The sequence below is a fragment of the Solea senegalensis genome, linkage group LG11 (genome assembly GCF_019176455.1).
Source record: "Solea senegalensis isolate Sse05_10M linkage group LG11, IFAPA_SoseM_1, whole genome shotgun sequence".
In the NCBI taxonomy this organism is placed as follows: domain Eukaryota; kingdom Metazoa; phylum Chordata; class Actinopteri; order Pleuronectiformes; family Soleidae; genus Solea; species Solea senegalensis.
This window is the reverse complement of record NC_058031.1, coordinates 25,496,653-25,512,133: the sequence shown is the minus strand read 5'-3', so window position 1 is coordinate 25,512,133 and position 15,481 is coordinate 25,496,653. Positions and strand designations below refer to the sequence as shown.

Genomic DNA, 15,481 nt, shown 5'->3' with positions numbered 1-15,481 from the left:
TTTGCTTTTTTTTCAATCTGAATAAAATGACTTGCTTTGGCTTTTAGTTTCCCCCCTCACAGTCTCTCACACACACACACACACACACACACAGGAGTTTACACACACACGCACACACACACACAAAGAGTCAGGAAGGAGGGTACAATGCTCCTCCTTCCTCTAAAGATTTCTCTCTCTCCTGCTCTCTCAGACTTCCTGGGAGGGGTACACCGCCTTTTGTGTCCGAAGCCACTCTCTCTCGCTTTATCTCTGCCTCTCTTATTCTCTCCCCCGTCTCATTCACCGTGGCACAAAGGGAGAGCGAGGGAGGCGTCTTTCACCTGGACGTGGAGGGTTTCGCCGCCACAAAAGGCCAGGGACAGAGAAAACAGAGGGAGGGAGGGAAGAGACGAGATAACAAGGCCAGAGGAAAGAAAAAAGGGTGATGTGTGTGTGTGACAGGCGGATGTCTGGGTGGAGAGAGCGGCTGTTTAGTCTGAGTCCATGTCATGGGAAACACATTCATGCCCCTGGGACTGATTCATACGCTGGTACATACACACGTGCATGAACACACTCTTCTGTCCATTCCTTGTCCTCCCACACACACACACACACTGTCATGCGATGGAGGAGGAGGGGTTGGGGTGAGTGGGGGTGAAAGGTCAAGCACTTAAGTAATGGAACAGGAAGCGTCGGAACAGTCGGCGCTTCACAACATACGACACTGACTCCAACATGTGGACGGACTGACAGGCAGCTGTTGTGGGTCGGACAAAAACCCTGGAAGCCAGCGAGGGAACTCGCAGTCCGTTAATCTGCAGTTTGGCCGTCATATATGTTTGTCACATGACATGTGCCAAACACGGAGAAAAAACAAGCAGGAAAAACGTTTCATTATCTTTTCTTTCTTACTCCCACTCGTCTTACTTTGGTGAAATCTGTTGTTTTTTTCCATCATGAAACCATAAAAATTATAATTCTATTAAAAAGCACTGCGATCAGTCCATTATCAAAATAGTAATAATTATATCAACATTGTCCAACATGTCCAAGTCCATGACCAAGTCCATGTCCCTGTCCAAGTCCATGTCCAAGTCCATGTCCAAGTCCATGTTCAAGTTCATGTTCATGTTCATGTCCATGTCCAAGTCCAAGTCCATGTCCATGTCCAAGTCCAAGTCCAAGTCCATGTCCAAGTCCAAGTCCATGTCCATGTCCATGTTCATGTTCATGTCCATGTCCATGTCCAAGTCCATGTCCATGTCCATGTTCATGTTCATGTCCAAGTCCATGTCCAAGTCCAAGTCCATGTCCATGTTACATATTACTAGTTATATAATGTAATATATGTACTAGTAATATCATATATTAACTAATATATTAATAGTACCAAAATAACTGGCCCAAACTATTCCCTGTTAGCATGCTTCCTTTGGGGTAACAGAGTTAATAGTATGGTATGGTCCAGGCGGAGCTAGACCAGCTAATACTGTTCTCAGTCGACACAAGCCTGAACCAGGACTTTACCAGTCCAAACCGAACCATACTGGGATGGAAACACGGCTCTAGCCGGTGCCTGGTTATGGGGTGTATGTGAGGTGCTGTGAAGCAACTTGTGTTTCTCGCAAGACCTTTGAAAGACTTTGCGATCCGGGTCAGCAGCCCTGATCAGTGGTGACAGCCCACAATAAGAATGCTTCATTTCCCCACTTTTCCACAGATCCTGAAAGGTGGATGTGTGTGTGTGTGTGTGTGTGTGTGTGTGTGTGTTGATTTAAAGGCAGATTCTCAGCAGCAGTCAATGAAACATGATGAGCGTTAGTGTCAGGCTCAGTTATGACTTCATTTGGTTGAATGGCAGAAACAGGAGGACACAGTGAGTGAGTCGCTGATCCACACTCGGCTCATCTGCTGCGTACATTCAACCGTATCCATGGATAACATCTAGAACTGATCCTAGATCAGCGCTCGCTGAAATGTTACCCCGTAGCAGTGAGGACATGTGGCTGCTGCTGCTGCTGCTGCTGCTGCTGCTGGTTTAAAGAGATTTAGTTTGGCTCTTTGCCACTCGAGTAAAAAGTCCAGATTTCCTCTTTTCACCGCTGCTTTTTAGACGTGTTATAGAGACCGGAGCATAATTCCCTTCAGCCTCCTTTAACAACAGATGGAAAATGCACGTGTGTTCTCTCTGCTCCTGTAGTAATAAGTAATCTGATTGCCTTATGCCAGCGCAGTGACCCTGACTGCTGTTTCTGCACTCAGGTCAGTTAAATTAAGACTCTCTTTATCATCAGTCTTTCCTTTTCCTTCCTCATTTGTCTCCTCACCTTCTGTTTTCTACATCGTCGTCCACCTTCTGGACATTCCTGTGAGGTTACACATGCATCAAGTGTGTGTGTGCACGTGTGTGCACGTGTGTCAGGGGGTAAGAAAATATCAAAACACTATGGATGATAATCCCACGTCTATTCATGGTATCTGAACATATTATAGTGATAAATTGTACCTTCTTTACGTATTGGAATCAATATTCTTATTTGTTCCCTTTAGCTCCCACGAGTTACAGAAGTTACACAGCGAGATCATACAGACCATTAACCATCAGTGTGTGTGTGTGTGTGTGTGTGTGCGTGTGTGTGTGTGTGTGTTTAGTCGGTTGGAAATGGCATTATCATTAGCTCTCACTAGTCATCACCTGCACTCTGCCAGCCGCAACAAAACTGCTGCTGCTGCTGCTGCTGTGCCACACACACACACACCATGACATAATGCATTCCCTAGCTTAACCTTAACTATCACAACTGAGCTTAGAGAGCTTAACTAACTTGAGCTTAACCTTAACTATCACAACTGAGAGCTTAACCAACTATCACAACTCAACCTTAACTATCACAACTGAGAACTGGGCTTAACCTTAACTATCACAACTAATTAATCACAACTGAGCTTAACCTTAACTATCACAACCTTAACTATCATAAACCCTTAACTATCACAACTAAGAGCTTAACCTAACCATCACAACTATTAACTAAACTAGATCACAACTGAGAGCTTAACCTTAACTATCACAACTAAGAGCTTAAAACTATAAACCTAAACTATCACAACTAAGAGCTTAACCTTAACCATCACAACTAAGAGCTTAACCTTAACTATCATAATTAAGAGCTTAACCTTAACTATCACAACTAAGAGCTTAACCTTAACCATCACAACTGAGAGCTTAACCTAAACTATCACAACTAAGACCTCACAACCTTAACCATCACAACTTAACTATCACAACTAAGAGCTTAACCCAACCATCACAACTGAGAGCTTAACCTTAACTAACACAACTAAGACCTTAACCTTAACCATCACAACTAAGAGCCTAACCTTAACCATCACAACTAAGATATTAACCTTAACCATTACAACTAAGAGCCTTACCTTAACCATCACAACTAAGAGCTTAACCTTAACTATCACAACTAAGACCTTAACCTTAACCATCACAACTAAGAGCTGAAACTTAACCATCACAAATAAGAGCCTAACCTTAACTATCACAACTAAGAGCTTAACCTTAACCATCACAACTAAGAGCCTAACCTTAACCATCACAACTAAGAGCCTAACCTTAACCATCATAACTAAGTATTAACCTTAACCATTACAACTAAGAGCCTAACCTTAACCATCACAACTAAGAGCCTAACCTTAACCATCACAACTAAGATATTAACCTTAACCATCACAACTAAGAGAGCCTTACCTTAACCATCACAACTAAGAGCCTAACCTTAACCATCACAACTAAGATATTAACCTTAACCATTACAACTAAGAGCCTTACCTTAACTATCACAACTAAGAGCTTAACCTTAACCATCACAACTAAGAGCCTAACCTTAACCATCACAACTAAGAGCCTAACCTTAACCATCACAACTAAGATATTAACCTTAACTATCACAACTAAGAGCTTAACCTTAACCATCACAACTGAGAGCTTAACCTTAACTATCACAACTGAGAGCTTAACCTAAACTATCACAACTAAGAGCTTAACCTTAACTATCACAACTAAGAGCTTAACCTTAACCATCACAACTGAGAGCTTAACCTTAACTATCATAATTAAGAGCTTAACCTTAACTATCACAACTAAGAGCTTAACCTTAACCATCACAACTGAGAGCTTAACCTAAACTATCACAACTAAGACCTTAACCTTAACCATCACAACTAAGAGCCTAACCTTAACCATCACAACTGAGAGCTTAACCTTAACTATCACAACTAAGAGCTTAACCAGAGCTTAACTAACACAACTAAGACCTTAACCATCACAACTAAGAGCCTAACCTTAACCATCAACTAAGATAACCTTAACCACAACTAAGCAACCATCACAACTAAGATAACCTTAACCATCACAACTAAGAGCTGAAACTTAACCATCACAATAAGAGCCTAACCTTAACTATCACAACTAAGAGCTTAACCTTAACCATCACAACTAAGAGCCTAACCTTAACCATCACAACTAAGAGCCTAACCTTAACCATCATAACTAAGATATTAACCTTAACCATTACAACTAAGAGCCTAACCTTAACCATCACAACTAAGAGCCTAACCCTCACAACTAAGATATTAACCTTAACCATTACAACTAAGAGCCTAACCATCACAACTAAGAGCTTAACCTTAACTATCACAACTAAGACCTTAACCTTAACCATCACAACTAAGAGCTGAAACTTAACCATCACAAATAAGAGCCTAACCTTAACTATCACAACTAAGAGCTTAACCTTAACCATCACAACTAAGAGCCTAACCTTAACCATCACAACTAAGAGCCTAACCTTAACCATCATAACTAAGATATTAACCTTAACCATTACAACTAAGAGCCTAACCTTAACCATCACAACTAAGAGCCTAACCTTAACCATCACAACTAAGATATTAACCTTAACCATTAACCTAACCTTAACCATCACAACTAAGATATTAACCTTAACCATTACAACTAAGAGCCTTACCTTAACCATCACAACTAAGAGCCTAACCTTAACCATCAACCATCACAACTAAGATATTAACCTTAACCATTACAACTAAGAGCCTTACCTTAACTATCACAACTAAGAGCTTAACCTTAACCATCACAACTAAGAGCCTAACCTTAACCATCACAACTAAGATATTAACCTTAACCATTACAACTAAGAGCCTAACCTTAACCATCACAACTAAGATATTAACCCATTAAGATATTAACCTTAACCATCACAACTAAGATATTAGCCTTACACTTAACCATCACAACTAAGAGCTCAACCTTAACCATCACAACTAAGAGCTTAACCTTAACTATCACAACTAAGAGCTTAACTCCCTGAAAGGTTTTGAGCACCAGATCAAATGTCCTCACTCCCTGTATAGGTTTTTGTGGTCCTCACAGAGATACTCAGACAGGAACACACACACACACACACGTAATTGTATTATTCGTTTCTTTTGCTCATAACAAATGTGACTTGTGACTCTTCAGCTCTTAAATGTTGGGCTGTTTAAATAGAGTTGACTTTGTAAAGCACTCACTCTCCCACACCAAAGTCCATAGAGATCCACTGCTGCCTCCATCACACGCTGAAATCACTGACTTTGGTGTGGGAGAGTGAGTGGTTTATAAACCGTGTTTGACAGTGTTTGTGGCTCATGTATGTGCACCAGCACAGTTGGGGACATTTGTCCAGAACAATGGCTGCTCTGTTGTGGAAAACACACACACACACACACACACACACACACACACACACACACACACACACACACACACACACACACACACACACATACATACACACACACACACATACACACACACATACACACACACACACATTCACATTCCCATAGACTTCCAAGGTTGGAAAGGGGGCTGACCAGGAATCTGGGCCATGCAGCCTTTCTGAATCCTCTCAGTCAGAAAACGACCTTTCACCCTTCAACCTCACGTCACCGGGAGCACATTCCTGCCCCGGTGTCGTCACACGGAACAAACACACGCTGCCACTTTATTAGGTACAAGCACAACGTGACTTACAGTGACTTGGGTTATAACGATTGGTCCAAAAAAGACAAACTCACTGGAAACTTACGTTAAGTTTGTGTTACTGTGTAAACCACACACACACAAACACACACTCACTCTCCCACACCAAAGTCCAGAGTGATTTGCAGGAGTTGTTGATCCACTGCTGCCTCCATCACTAAGTTCAAATGTCTTATTTTGTCACTTCAGTGACACAAAGTGACCACACGAGGCAGCAGAGGACCAGCAGCTAAAATCACTGATGTTCTCTGTGGATTTTGGTGTGGGAGAGTGAGTGCTTTTCAAACTTGGAACATTTTGTCGAACAATGAAGTAAAACCACAAGAAGATATTGTAGACTACTTTTATTTGCACTGTTCTTCTTGTGTTTACTGGTCCATTTATATGGTCTCTCTCGTGGTACAGACCACATGACCTGAGGCGGAATCACGTCGCAAATCAAATCACTATTCGCTCACATGTCAGAGATATATAATATAAATAGATATTGTCAGTTCGCTGGGTGAAAAATCTGCAGCAGAAAAGAACTCCTGTGTACCTAATAAAGTGGCTGTTGAGTGCAAACTCACCTATATTCAGTCAATAAACACCGTTTTTGTCCACTTAATCTCCACCTCCTCCACCCTAGTTCCCCTTCAGATCTGGTGTCGCGATTGCTTTCTCTGACTTTTCTAAAGAACAGGATGTGGAGCGGCCGCGGCTCAGCCTGCCGCTCCCGGGGGAGCCGTCATTGTCCTCTACCTGCCTACCTGCCGTCTGTCCCCGAGCGACGTTTAAAAGCCTCCCAGGTTGTTCCCCGGGAAACCACCAACCCTCCACGCTCCCTCTGGACAACGCGAGCCTGCCGTCCCCCTCACAACACCCTCCTGGCATAAATATCACTTTTGTTGCGGGAGGAAGTGGATTTTTATTTCTCTGCCGGTGTTCGCTGTCATGACGAGGCCTCGGGGGAACAAGAGGCGAGGGAAGGAAGGAAGGAAGGAAGGAAGGAAGGAAGGAAGGAAGGAAGGAAGGAACATGAGACGAGAAAATGACGAGAAATCACTTGTGTGTCTTTGTCCGACGATGATCTGATGATGTGTAACTTAGGGACTCTGATCACAGGTGACAGGAAGCGAGCCAAGACACACACACACACACACACACACACACACACCCCGAGCTACATCATCCTCTCATTTAGATTTTCTCAGATTCACATCAGTGAACACTTGCACCTCACTCACTCATTCACTTGCTCACTCACTCATTCACTCACTTAACTGATCTACAGTTGGACACTGTTGTCTTAGACTAATGCAACTCTTCATAATCACAGTCGTTAATAATTAAACTCACTAATGAACATTTGTTGCACAGAATATTTATTTAATACTCTGTAAAATCTCTCTGTCTGTCTGTCTCTGTCTGTCTCTCTCTGTCTCTGTCTGTCTCTCTGTCCCTCTCTCAGACATGTTGTTTACAGTCACTCGCCCATGATAGGAATCATTCCATGGACATAATAATGTTTAAATGACACGCACACAACTGCCACCACCAGACAGACAGTCAGACAGACAGGATGTGTGTGTGTGTGTGTCTCAAATTCACATTTTCCTGTCACAAAGTTTCTCCTCCTCATCACTTTTTTATCCTCTTTCTTCATCTTCCTCTGCTTCAATTGTTCATGCTTCACATCCATTGACTAAAAAAAACCTCTTTCAGCAGTCTGGGTGGTCTTCACACACACACACACACACACCACTCACACACACACACCACTCACACACACACACACACACACCGCTCACACACACTCCTCGGTTTCCCTTCTGTCTGGTAAAGCGTTAGCTGTGGTTTCTGGCCGAGGCCAAAACACTGTTAGAAGTTCACCACACTCACCTGCTGCACACACACACACACACACACACGCACACACACACGCACACACACACACACACACACACACACACACACACAGACTAAACAAAGCATTATCACTAACCTTAACCATAATCACAATTTAAATCTTAAGGCCTTTGCATACCGGATGCATTTTATTCATACAACTTGTTATTATGATTATTATTATTATTATTATTATTATTAATAATAATATTATTATTATTATCATCATTAATCACAATTAACAATTAATGGACTTTGATTTTTCTGATTTTCCCTGTGAGCCAATCAGAGCGAGCATTGTTGTCATCGGTCGACGGAGCAACAGATTGTTTGCTCGATGTTTGTGGGCAGTGGCCAGGATGACCCGGCCTGACAAATCAATCCATCTCGTTATGTAGTGACGCCGCTCGGCGACCTGTCGGCGTCACACAACAATCAATTAGCTCCGCTGTCTTCACTCGAGTAGTCGAGAGAAATGGAGGGACAGAAGAAAAGGTGGAGCAGAGAGAGAGAGAGAGAGAGGGACAGAAAACGGAATGTTGCAGAATAAGTGACATGTTCACCAGGAGGGAAGGTCAGTCAAAAACACTATAGCTTTCACCGCAGACTGTGTGTCTCACGGACACGGCAACAATAGTGAAGTCACATGCGCCGCCCCAGCCCCCTCCCCACACACACACACACACACACACACACACACACACACACACACAGGCACGGCCCGACAATCAATCCAGAATACCTAGAGATGAATGAAAAATATGATTTTGTTGACGATAGTTTATACTCTTAATCTATTAGGCTGCAGCTTTGTGGCAGTTTTCTTTATTGTAATTCTGCACCATAAACAATAGTTTGACTATCATTAGAATATATACAAGCTCTATATAGTATGACTATAAACTTTATAGGCTGTGTTCACAGACACCTGTCTTTCTGGTTTGTGTGTGCAATCATTAACAATATAAAATCAAACATTGAATATATATATATGTATACACAGAGAAGAGCTAGTATTTCTCTCTTTTTAAAAATATAGGCCCATTGTTTTGTGTGTCCTGCCTTGTACATTTGTGTATCCTATGGCTGCTGTCCTCATGAGTTTTTGAGGATTCACCCATTGTTATTACATTTGAAAACAGGGTTTTCAATGAAAATCATATATTCAAATAGATAACTTATCAGTCACTCCTGAATTTCTACTGTCAAATAGGCTTAGAATACACAACCATAGGTATGATGGTCTGCATGAGAAGGGTGGCCTGGAGTGGCAACAAATCCCGGCCTGAATTATTGTCCCATGTGTCGCAGTTCACATCTCAATTATCCGGACCGCCATACCATAATATTCACATCACATATCTGTCAAGCAGATTTATTCACAGAATATTTTTTTCATTTTTAATTCAATGGACAGAAGAAAGTTTTTGGAAGAATTCTGTCTGACTTTAAGAAATGAATCAATCAATGATTCCAAATGCAACAGTTTTTATATCATGTATTTAACTCTTAGAACACGACTATGTTTAAACGTATATATATATAACTATATATACTATATATATAAACTATATTTACACCTGAGCAAAAGGTTCTTGGAAATGGAATTTGAAAAATACATCACTGTTAAAATGTGTTTAAACTCGTGCCGTCAAACGATTCAAATATATAATTGCGATGATTAATGTCTTAGTTAACTCGCGATTAATCACAATTAATTGTACATTTTTATCTATTCTAAATGTCCCTCGATTTCTTTTTGTCCCATTATTGGTTCTCATTTTAATGCTCTTATCATCATAGAAAAGTGCATGCGCTTGCTTTATTGAGACAGTATCTCTGTCACCTGCATATTTGGACTCGTTCCTCTTATTGTGAGAGTTGCACACTAATAAGAGAGGCTGTGTATCATCTGCAGTGTGTGAATAAAGAGTCGTTCTTCAACGCAGACGCAGTCTGGTTTAATGTGTTGTTACTGTAACAAGCTAATCCGAGCTAAAGGAGCTAGCGGTCTTCGGTGGTCTCCTTACTACGGTCCGGGGGTCTGCCAGCTTGGTTGGTAACACTGCATACATCCTTAATGGATGTGGGGAGTGCGTCGAGAAATGATCCAGTCTCTGGCCGGCTCGCGTGTCTGTCGTCTGTGTCTGTCGTTCCGGTCTAGCTAGATCCAGTGTGGTGTTGTAGTTTCTCTAATGTCGGGTTCACATTAACAGCGTTAATAACGCGTTTAACTGACAGCACTAGTTTAAACGTTAAGATTTGAGCTTGTTTTTATTGAGGACACTGTATATAATTGTATAAATGTAGATTGGAGTCAGCTCACAATCCCTGGTTTATACAGTAGAACAGTATTTCTGATTTTCCTCAAAGAACCACTAGAGGGAGCTTGCGTCCCACTGGTGGTACACGAACCACACTTTGAGAATCATGGGTCTAGTTATATACTGTATTGTGTGACGTCAGCGACCGGAGCTGTGACCTTTAACTGAGCTAAAATGTCCTGACCTCCTGTGGTGTGTGAGTGTCACGGTCCCCACAAAGACCTGTGTACAAGAACACAACCCTGGCAACTCCTTGAACTTTATTTAATTTCTTATATTAATGTTAATGTTGTACATTTTTAGATACTTAGGACACTTTATAACGAGGCATTTTAAATGTGTAATTATTACTTTCTTTTCTTCATATTTCATTTTAAGCAGGAACAAGACATTTCACTGGACATTGTGTAGGATTGTGTGTGTGACAAATAAAACTATGTTATCGTAATCGTTTACCATTGATAACTTTTTGCTGTGACTGTGTTCGCTGGTTGCCTGTGGTGATGACTTGGTGATGGACAACCTAGTTATTATGTCTCTGTGAAGTCGAAGAAGAAGAAGATTCTTTTAAATGTACTGAGTGTTCCTGAACTCACACACACACACACACACACACACTCACACACCCGTGAGGCCTCGGGCCGTGTTTTTCCTCTCTAATCTGATATCAAAGAGAAGTGCTTTCAAAGCTGCGTTTCATATGACAGCTCATTTTATGCGTTGCCCACGGAGACGGTTATTGTCATAAATTTCTGCTCATGTTGCCTCGCAGCATCTTTGCCTCGCTAATAAATAAATTCCTTAACTTATGCGGGTCCAATTCTGAAAAATGATATAATAGCAAACCTCTGTGACCTCTGTGACCTCTGTGACCACTGGTCAGAACCGGACAGGCAGCAGAAGCACAGCAGGACGAGCGGACGCTGGGACAGATCCTGCTTTTATTACGTCAGGACTCATGAGTGCGTGTGGGTGGAGTCAGGGAGGGAGGGGATGTTGTTGTTTTGTTTGTGTTTGATTTGTATCAATCAAAGCAAACGACAAATCTGTGACTCTTGTGTACAGCATCTCAATTTGTTACGGCATGTGCAGACCCACATTCCCTCTATCTGTGTGTGTGTGTGTGTGTGTGTGTGTGTGTGTGTGAGTGTGTGTGTGTGTGCGTGTGTGAGTGTGCGGTTGGTCTTCCAGGTTTATTTATCTTATTCTAAATCAGCCCTCAAACTCACTAATTGGTCCAGTTCCACTGTTAACGACGGGAAATGAACAATTAGTCTTGTGTTTGTAGGGAAAGACTCTCTGTGTGTGTGTGTGTGTGTGTGTGTGTGTGTGAGAGTGATCATAGTGGATCAGTTAAAGTGGTAGTTCAGTTTTTTTTAATTCTTATTTTAGAAGTGTGGTTGTATGAGAAGCTGAAAAACACAAGGACAAATCTGATTTTGACCATTTAACAAAAGACTCGCCTCATAACGTGCTGAAGAACATGTTCACGTCTTTATCTCACCGTTAGACACACTTTTCTAACAGGAAACGGAAGTTTGTAAACCGCTCACTGTCCTACACCAAAGTCCACAGAGAAAACCAGTGATTTTAGCTGCACAGTGAGATAAAGTGACAAACGCGCTGACTGTGGATTTCATTTACGTCAGAAGTTGTGACGTCGCCTCTCGCTCTTTGCACCTAAACAACTTCTAAACAACTGAAGAGTCATTCTTCAGTTGGAAATCTGACCTGAGGGGGGCGCTCTTGTTCAAACCAGTGATGTGAAAATTCTGACAGATCTGACACTGAGCCGTAAAACCAGTAAATCCACTGGATCCAGAAGAACGTTATATAACAAACATGACAACATTGATCCTGATCTGTGATCACTGAGATAAACATCTCAACCATGGTAAAAGATCAATCTGTAATCTGGATGAGATTTAATCTGAACACGAGACAGAGAGATGAATCTGTACGGTTTTGAATTTCTGGAAAGTTTGATAATGTTTTGTGACGTCATCAGTGAGTGAATTCATCAGCGAGTGAATTCATCAGGGAGTTAATTTATATTTGGGTGGAAAAATCAGATTGATCTGCCAAAAAGTGACAGGCGACAGGAAGTTACAGATAAACCCAGAAAACTATCACAATAAGAGCGTGGTAGATCGAATGTAGATTTAAGAGAATAAAACTATCTCCTCTCCTCTCTCCTCCCCCTGGTGACTAACTGCTGTATCACACCCTGTTTCCTGGATTTGACTTCTATCACTTCACTATCAGTTATCACAGAGTGTCTCTGATCTGTCCTCGGACGATCGTCACGCAGTGGCGCAGGTTTTGGCTGAGCACCACGTCTCGGTGATGTAAGAGACTCCAGCACATCTGTCGCTGAGTGGAGAAGGTTCTGGAGTCTGGTGAAGGGATTCCTGTGAATATGTTCTATGTGGACAAAAGTATTTGGACACACGTGTTTGTCCCTGATCTCCAGTGTGGGACAATCTGAACTCTTTTTGGACAATGACTGTGTTTCAGTGCACAAAGCAAGGCCCAGTCGTGTATAAAGTACCTTGAAGTAATACTTCAAGGTACAAATATGTCACCACTTTTTGTAAAATGACTGAAGTAAAAGTCTTAAAATTTAGGACATTTATTTAAGTATCAAAAGTCATTTTGTGATATAAAATGTACTTAAGTTTAAGAAGTAAAAGTAAAAGTAAGAGGAACAAAAAGGGAAAGAGTTAGGATTGAGCCATAGTGGCTCAGTGGTAGAGTGAGGAAGGTTGTGGGTTCAATTCCTGGCTCTACTCGTCCATATGTGTCCTTGAGCAAAGACATTTGAGCCCATGTTGCAGCGTGTGAATGTGTGAATGTGTGAGAACGGTTGATTTGGTAGTAACAAGTAACAAATACAGTTAAAGGAAATGTAGTGGAGTAAAAGTACAAGATACTGGAAAAATAAATAAAGTACAGATACGTGAACTTTGAATTACTGACATTTCTGTTTTTACAACGTGATGCTATCGAGAAATTCAGGGTGGGAGGAGCCTCTGCAGGAGCTTGTGATGATTGGTCCCCACCTTTAAACCTCAAACACATTTAGACATCTGTGCTCAAACTGTTCATCCTCTTTCTCACACACACACACACACTAATGCTGGGTCTCCAGTTGGCGCTCAGAAACCTGACACTGAAAGAAGTAGTCAAGTCATTTTGCTATAGTGGTCAGAAAACACACACACACACACACAGGTTTGTTCAGCTATTCCTCTCAGGACTCTGCATTGACTTCCATTCATTTGAACAACCTAAACAAAAGCCTTAACTTAAACCAGTTATTGACTAACCCATGACCTTAACCAAAACCACAATTCAAGTGGTCAAGGAAGGAAGTAGTGAGGACACAGGGAGAGGCAGAGGAGGCCTGGACGTGGAGAAGTGTGGAAGAAACCAGCGAGAAGTTTAGAAGAAACCAGTGAGAGGTTTAGAAGAAACCAATGAGAAGTTCAGAAGAAACCAGCGAGAAGTTTAGAAGAAACCAATGAGAAGTTCAGAAGAAAGGAAAGGGGGAAAGGAAAGCATCTTTATTGTCATTACACAACAACTGGTATTGCACAACGAAATGTCGTGGTCGGATGGAGGGTTGATCAGAAGCGAGAAGTTTAGAAGAACCAGTGAGAAGTTTGGAAGAAACCAATGAGAAGTTTAGAAGAAACCGATGAGGTTTAGAAGAAACCAATGAGAGGTTTAGAAGAAACCGATGAGAGGTTTAGAAGAAACCATGAGAGGTTTAGAAGAAACCCAGAGAAGTTTAGGAAGAAGTTTAGAAGAAACAGCAGAGGTTTAGAAGAAACCAGTGAGGTTTAGAAGTTTAGAAGAAACCAGCCAGAAGTTTAGAAGAAACCAGCTAGAAGTTTAGAAGAAACCAGCAAGAGGTTAAGAAGAAACCAGGAAGAAACCACAGAAGTTTAGAAGAAACCAGTTTGAAGTTTAGAAGAAACCAGCAAGAGGTTTAGAAGAAACCAATGAGAAGTTCAGAAACCAATGAGAGGTTAGAAGAAACCCAGCGAGAAGTTTAGAAGAAACCGGGGAGAAGTTTAGAAGAAACCAGGGAGAAGTTTAGAAGAAACCAGCGAGAAGTTTAGAAGAAACCAGGGAGAAGTTTAGAAGAAACCAGCAAGAAGTTTAGAAGAAACCAGCAGCAGCAGCAGCAGCAGTAGCATAAGCAGAAGTAGTAGTAGTAGTAGGGGTAGTAGTGGGATCATTAGCAGGATGTTGAGGTACTCACAGATACGTGGTAAGTGGACTCAGGTTCAGCGGCACAGATGATAGTCCTAACTCAGAACAGTCCACCATGACGTATATCCCATCGTCTTCACACTGACATGGAGACGGACAGAGGGACGTCTCTGCTGCTGACCCCCGTCTGCTCTGACCCCAAACTGCTGCCATCATGCAGAGCAGCAGGAGCACAGGAGACATGTGTGACCGGCCACCTGTCTGCATGTCCACCAGCATGGTGTCTTCAGATCAATGATCAATGAGGAAGGTGTCCGTCAGCCTGTCTGTGTGTCTTATTGTCTCCTGTCTCGTCTACCTCTTCATCTCCTCTTCATTTACACTCTGTGTGTGTGTGTGTGTGTGTGTGTGTGTTCCTCTCTCTCTCTCTCTCTCTCTCTCTCTCTCTTTACCTATTGTAGAGGAGCTGCATGAGCTGTGAATGAGCTTCACTCATTGGTCCATAATTTAGGGATGGGCTGGAGCATCTCCGGAAAGTAGGAGGAGCCTGAGATCCTCAAACTCTTCCCTCTTCCCTCTCTCTCTGGGAAAATAGAGCAAGGGAGCGCTTAGTTTGAGGGAGGAAGAGAAGGAAGGAAGGAAGGAAGGATAGATATAAAGGAGGAGGAGGAAGCAGAGAAGTTCACACTGGTGTGAGGCAACATTTTTGAATGAAGCCGAGAGAAAGAGAGATAATGTTTACAACTGAGTGTGTGTGTGTGTGTGTGTGTGTGTGTGTGTGTGTGTGTGTGTGACACAGTGTGTTATTGGGAGCAACCGTTTTTGGAAATTGGAATTCTGACACCTCAGCTCCCTCGATCACCAGAAAGAGTCCCACCTTCTCAGGTTTCCACTGCTGGAATGTCACACACACACACACACACACACACACACACACACACACTTCAGG

General features: G+C 42.1%; 1 protein-coding gene across 2 annotated transcripts in view; it reads right to left on the bottom strand.

The window, feature by feature from the left end:
* Nucleotides 1–14,930, bottom strand: part of LOC122777274 (leucine-rich repeat-containing G-protein coupled receptor 6) — a 57,770-nt gene extending 42,840 nt beyond the window's left edge. The window contains exon 1 of one of the 2 annotated variants that reach the window (XM_044038396.1): nt 14,582–14,930. In XM_044038396.1, the coding sequence (XP_043894331.1) occupies nt 14,582–14,811 (230 nt within the window). In that variant the 5' untranslated portion in view covers nt 14,812–14,930. Of the gene's footprint in view, nt 1–6,669; nt 6,726–14,581 lie in introns of those variants that run through there. The other variant, XM_044038398.1, reaches the window with a different exon arrangement.
* Between the last annotated feature and the right edge of the window lie 551 nt (nt 14,931–15,481).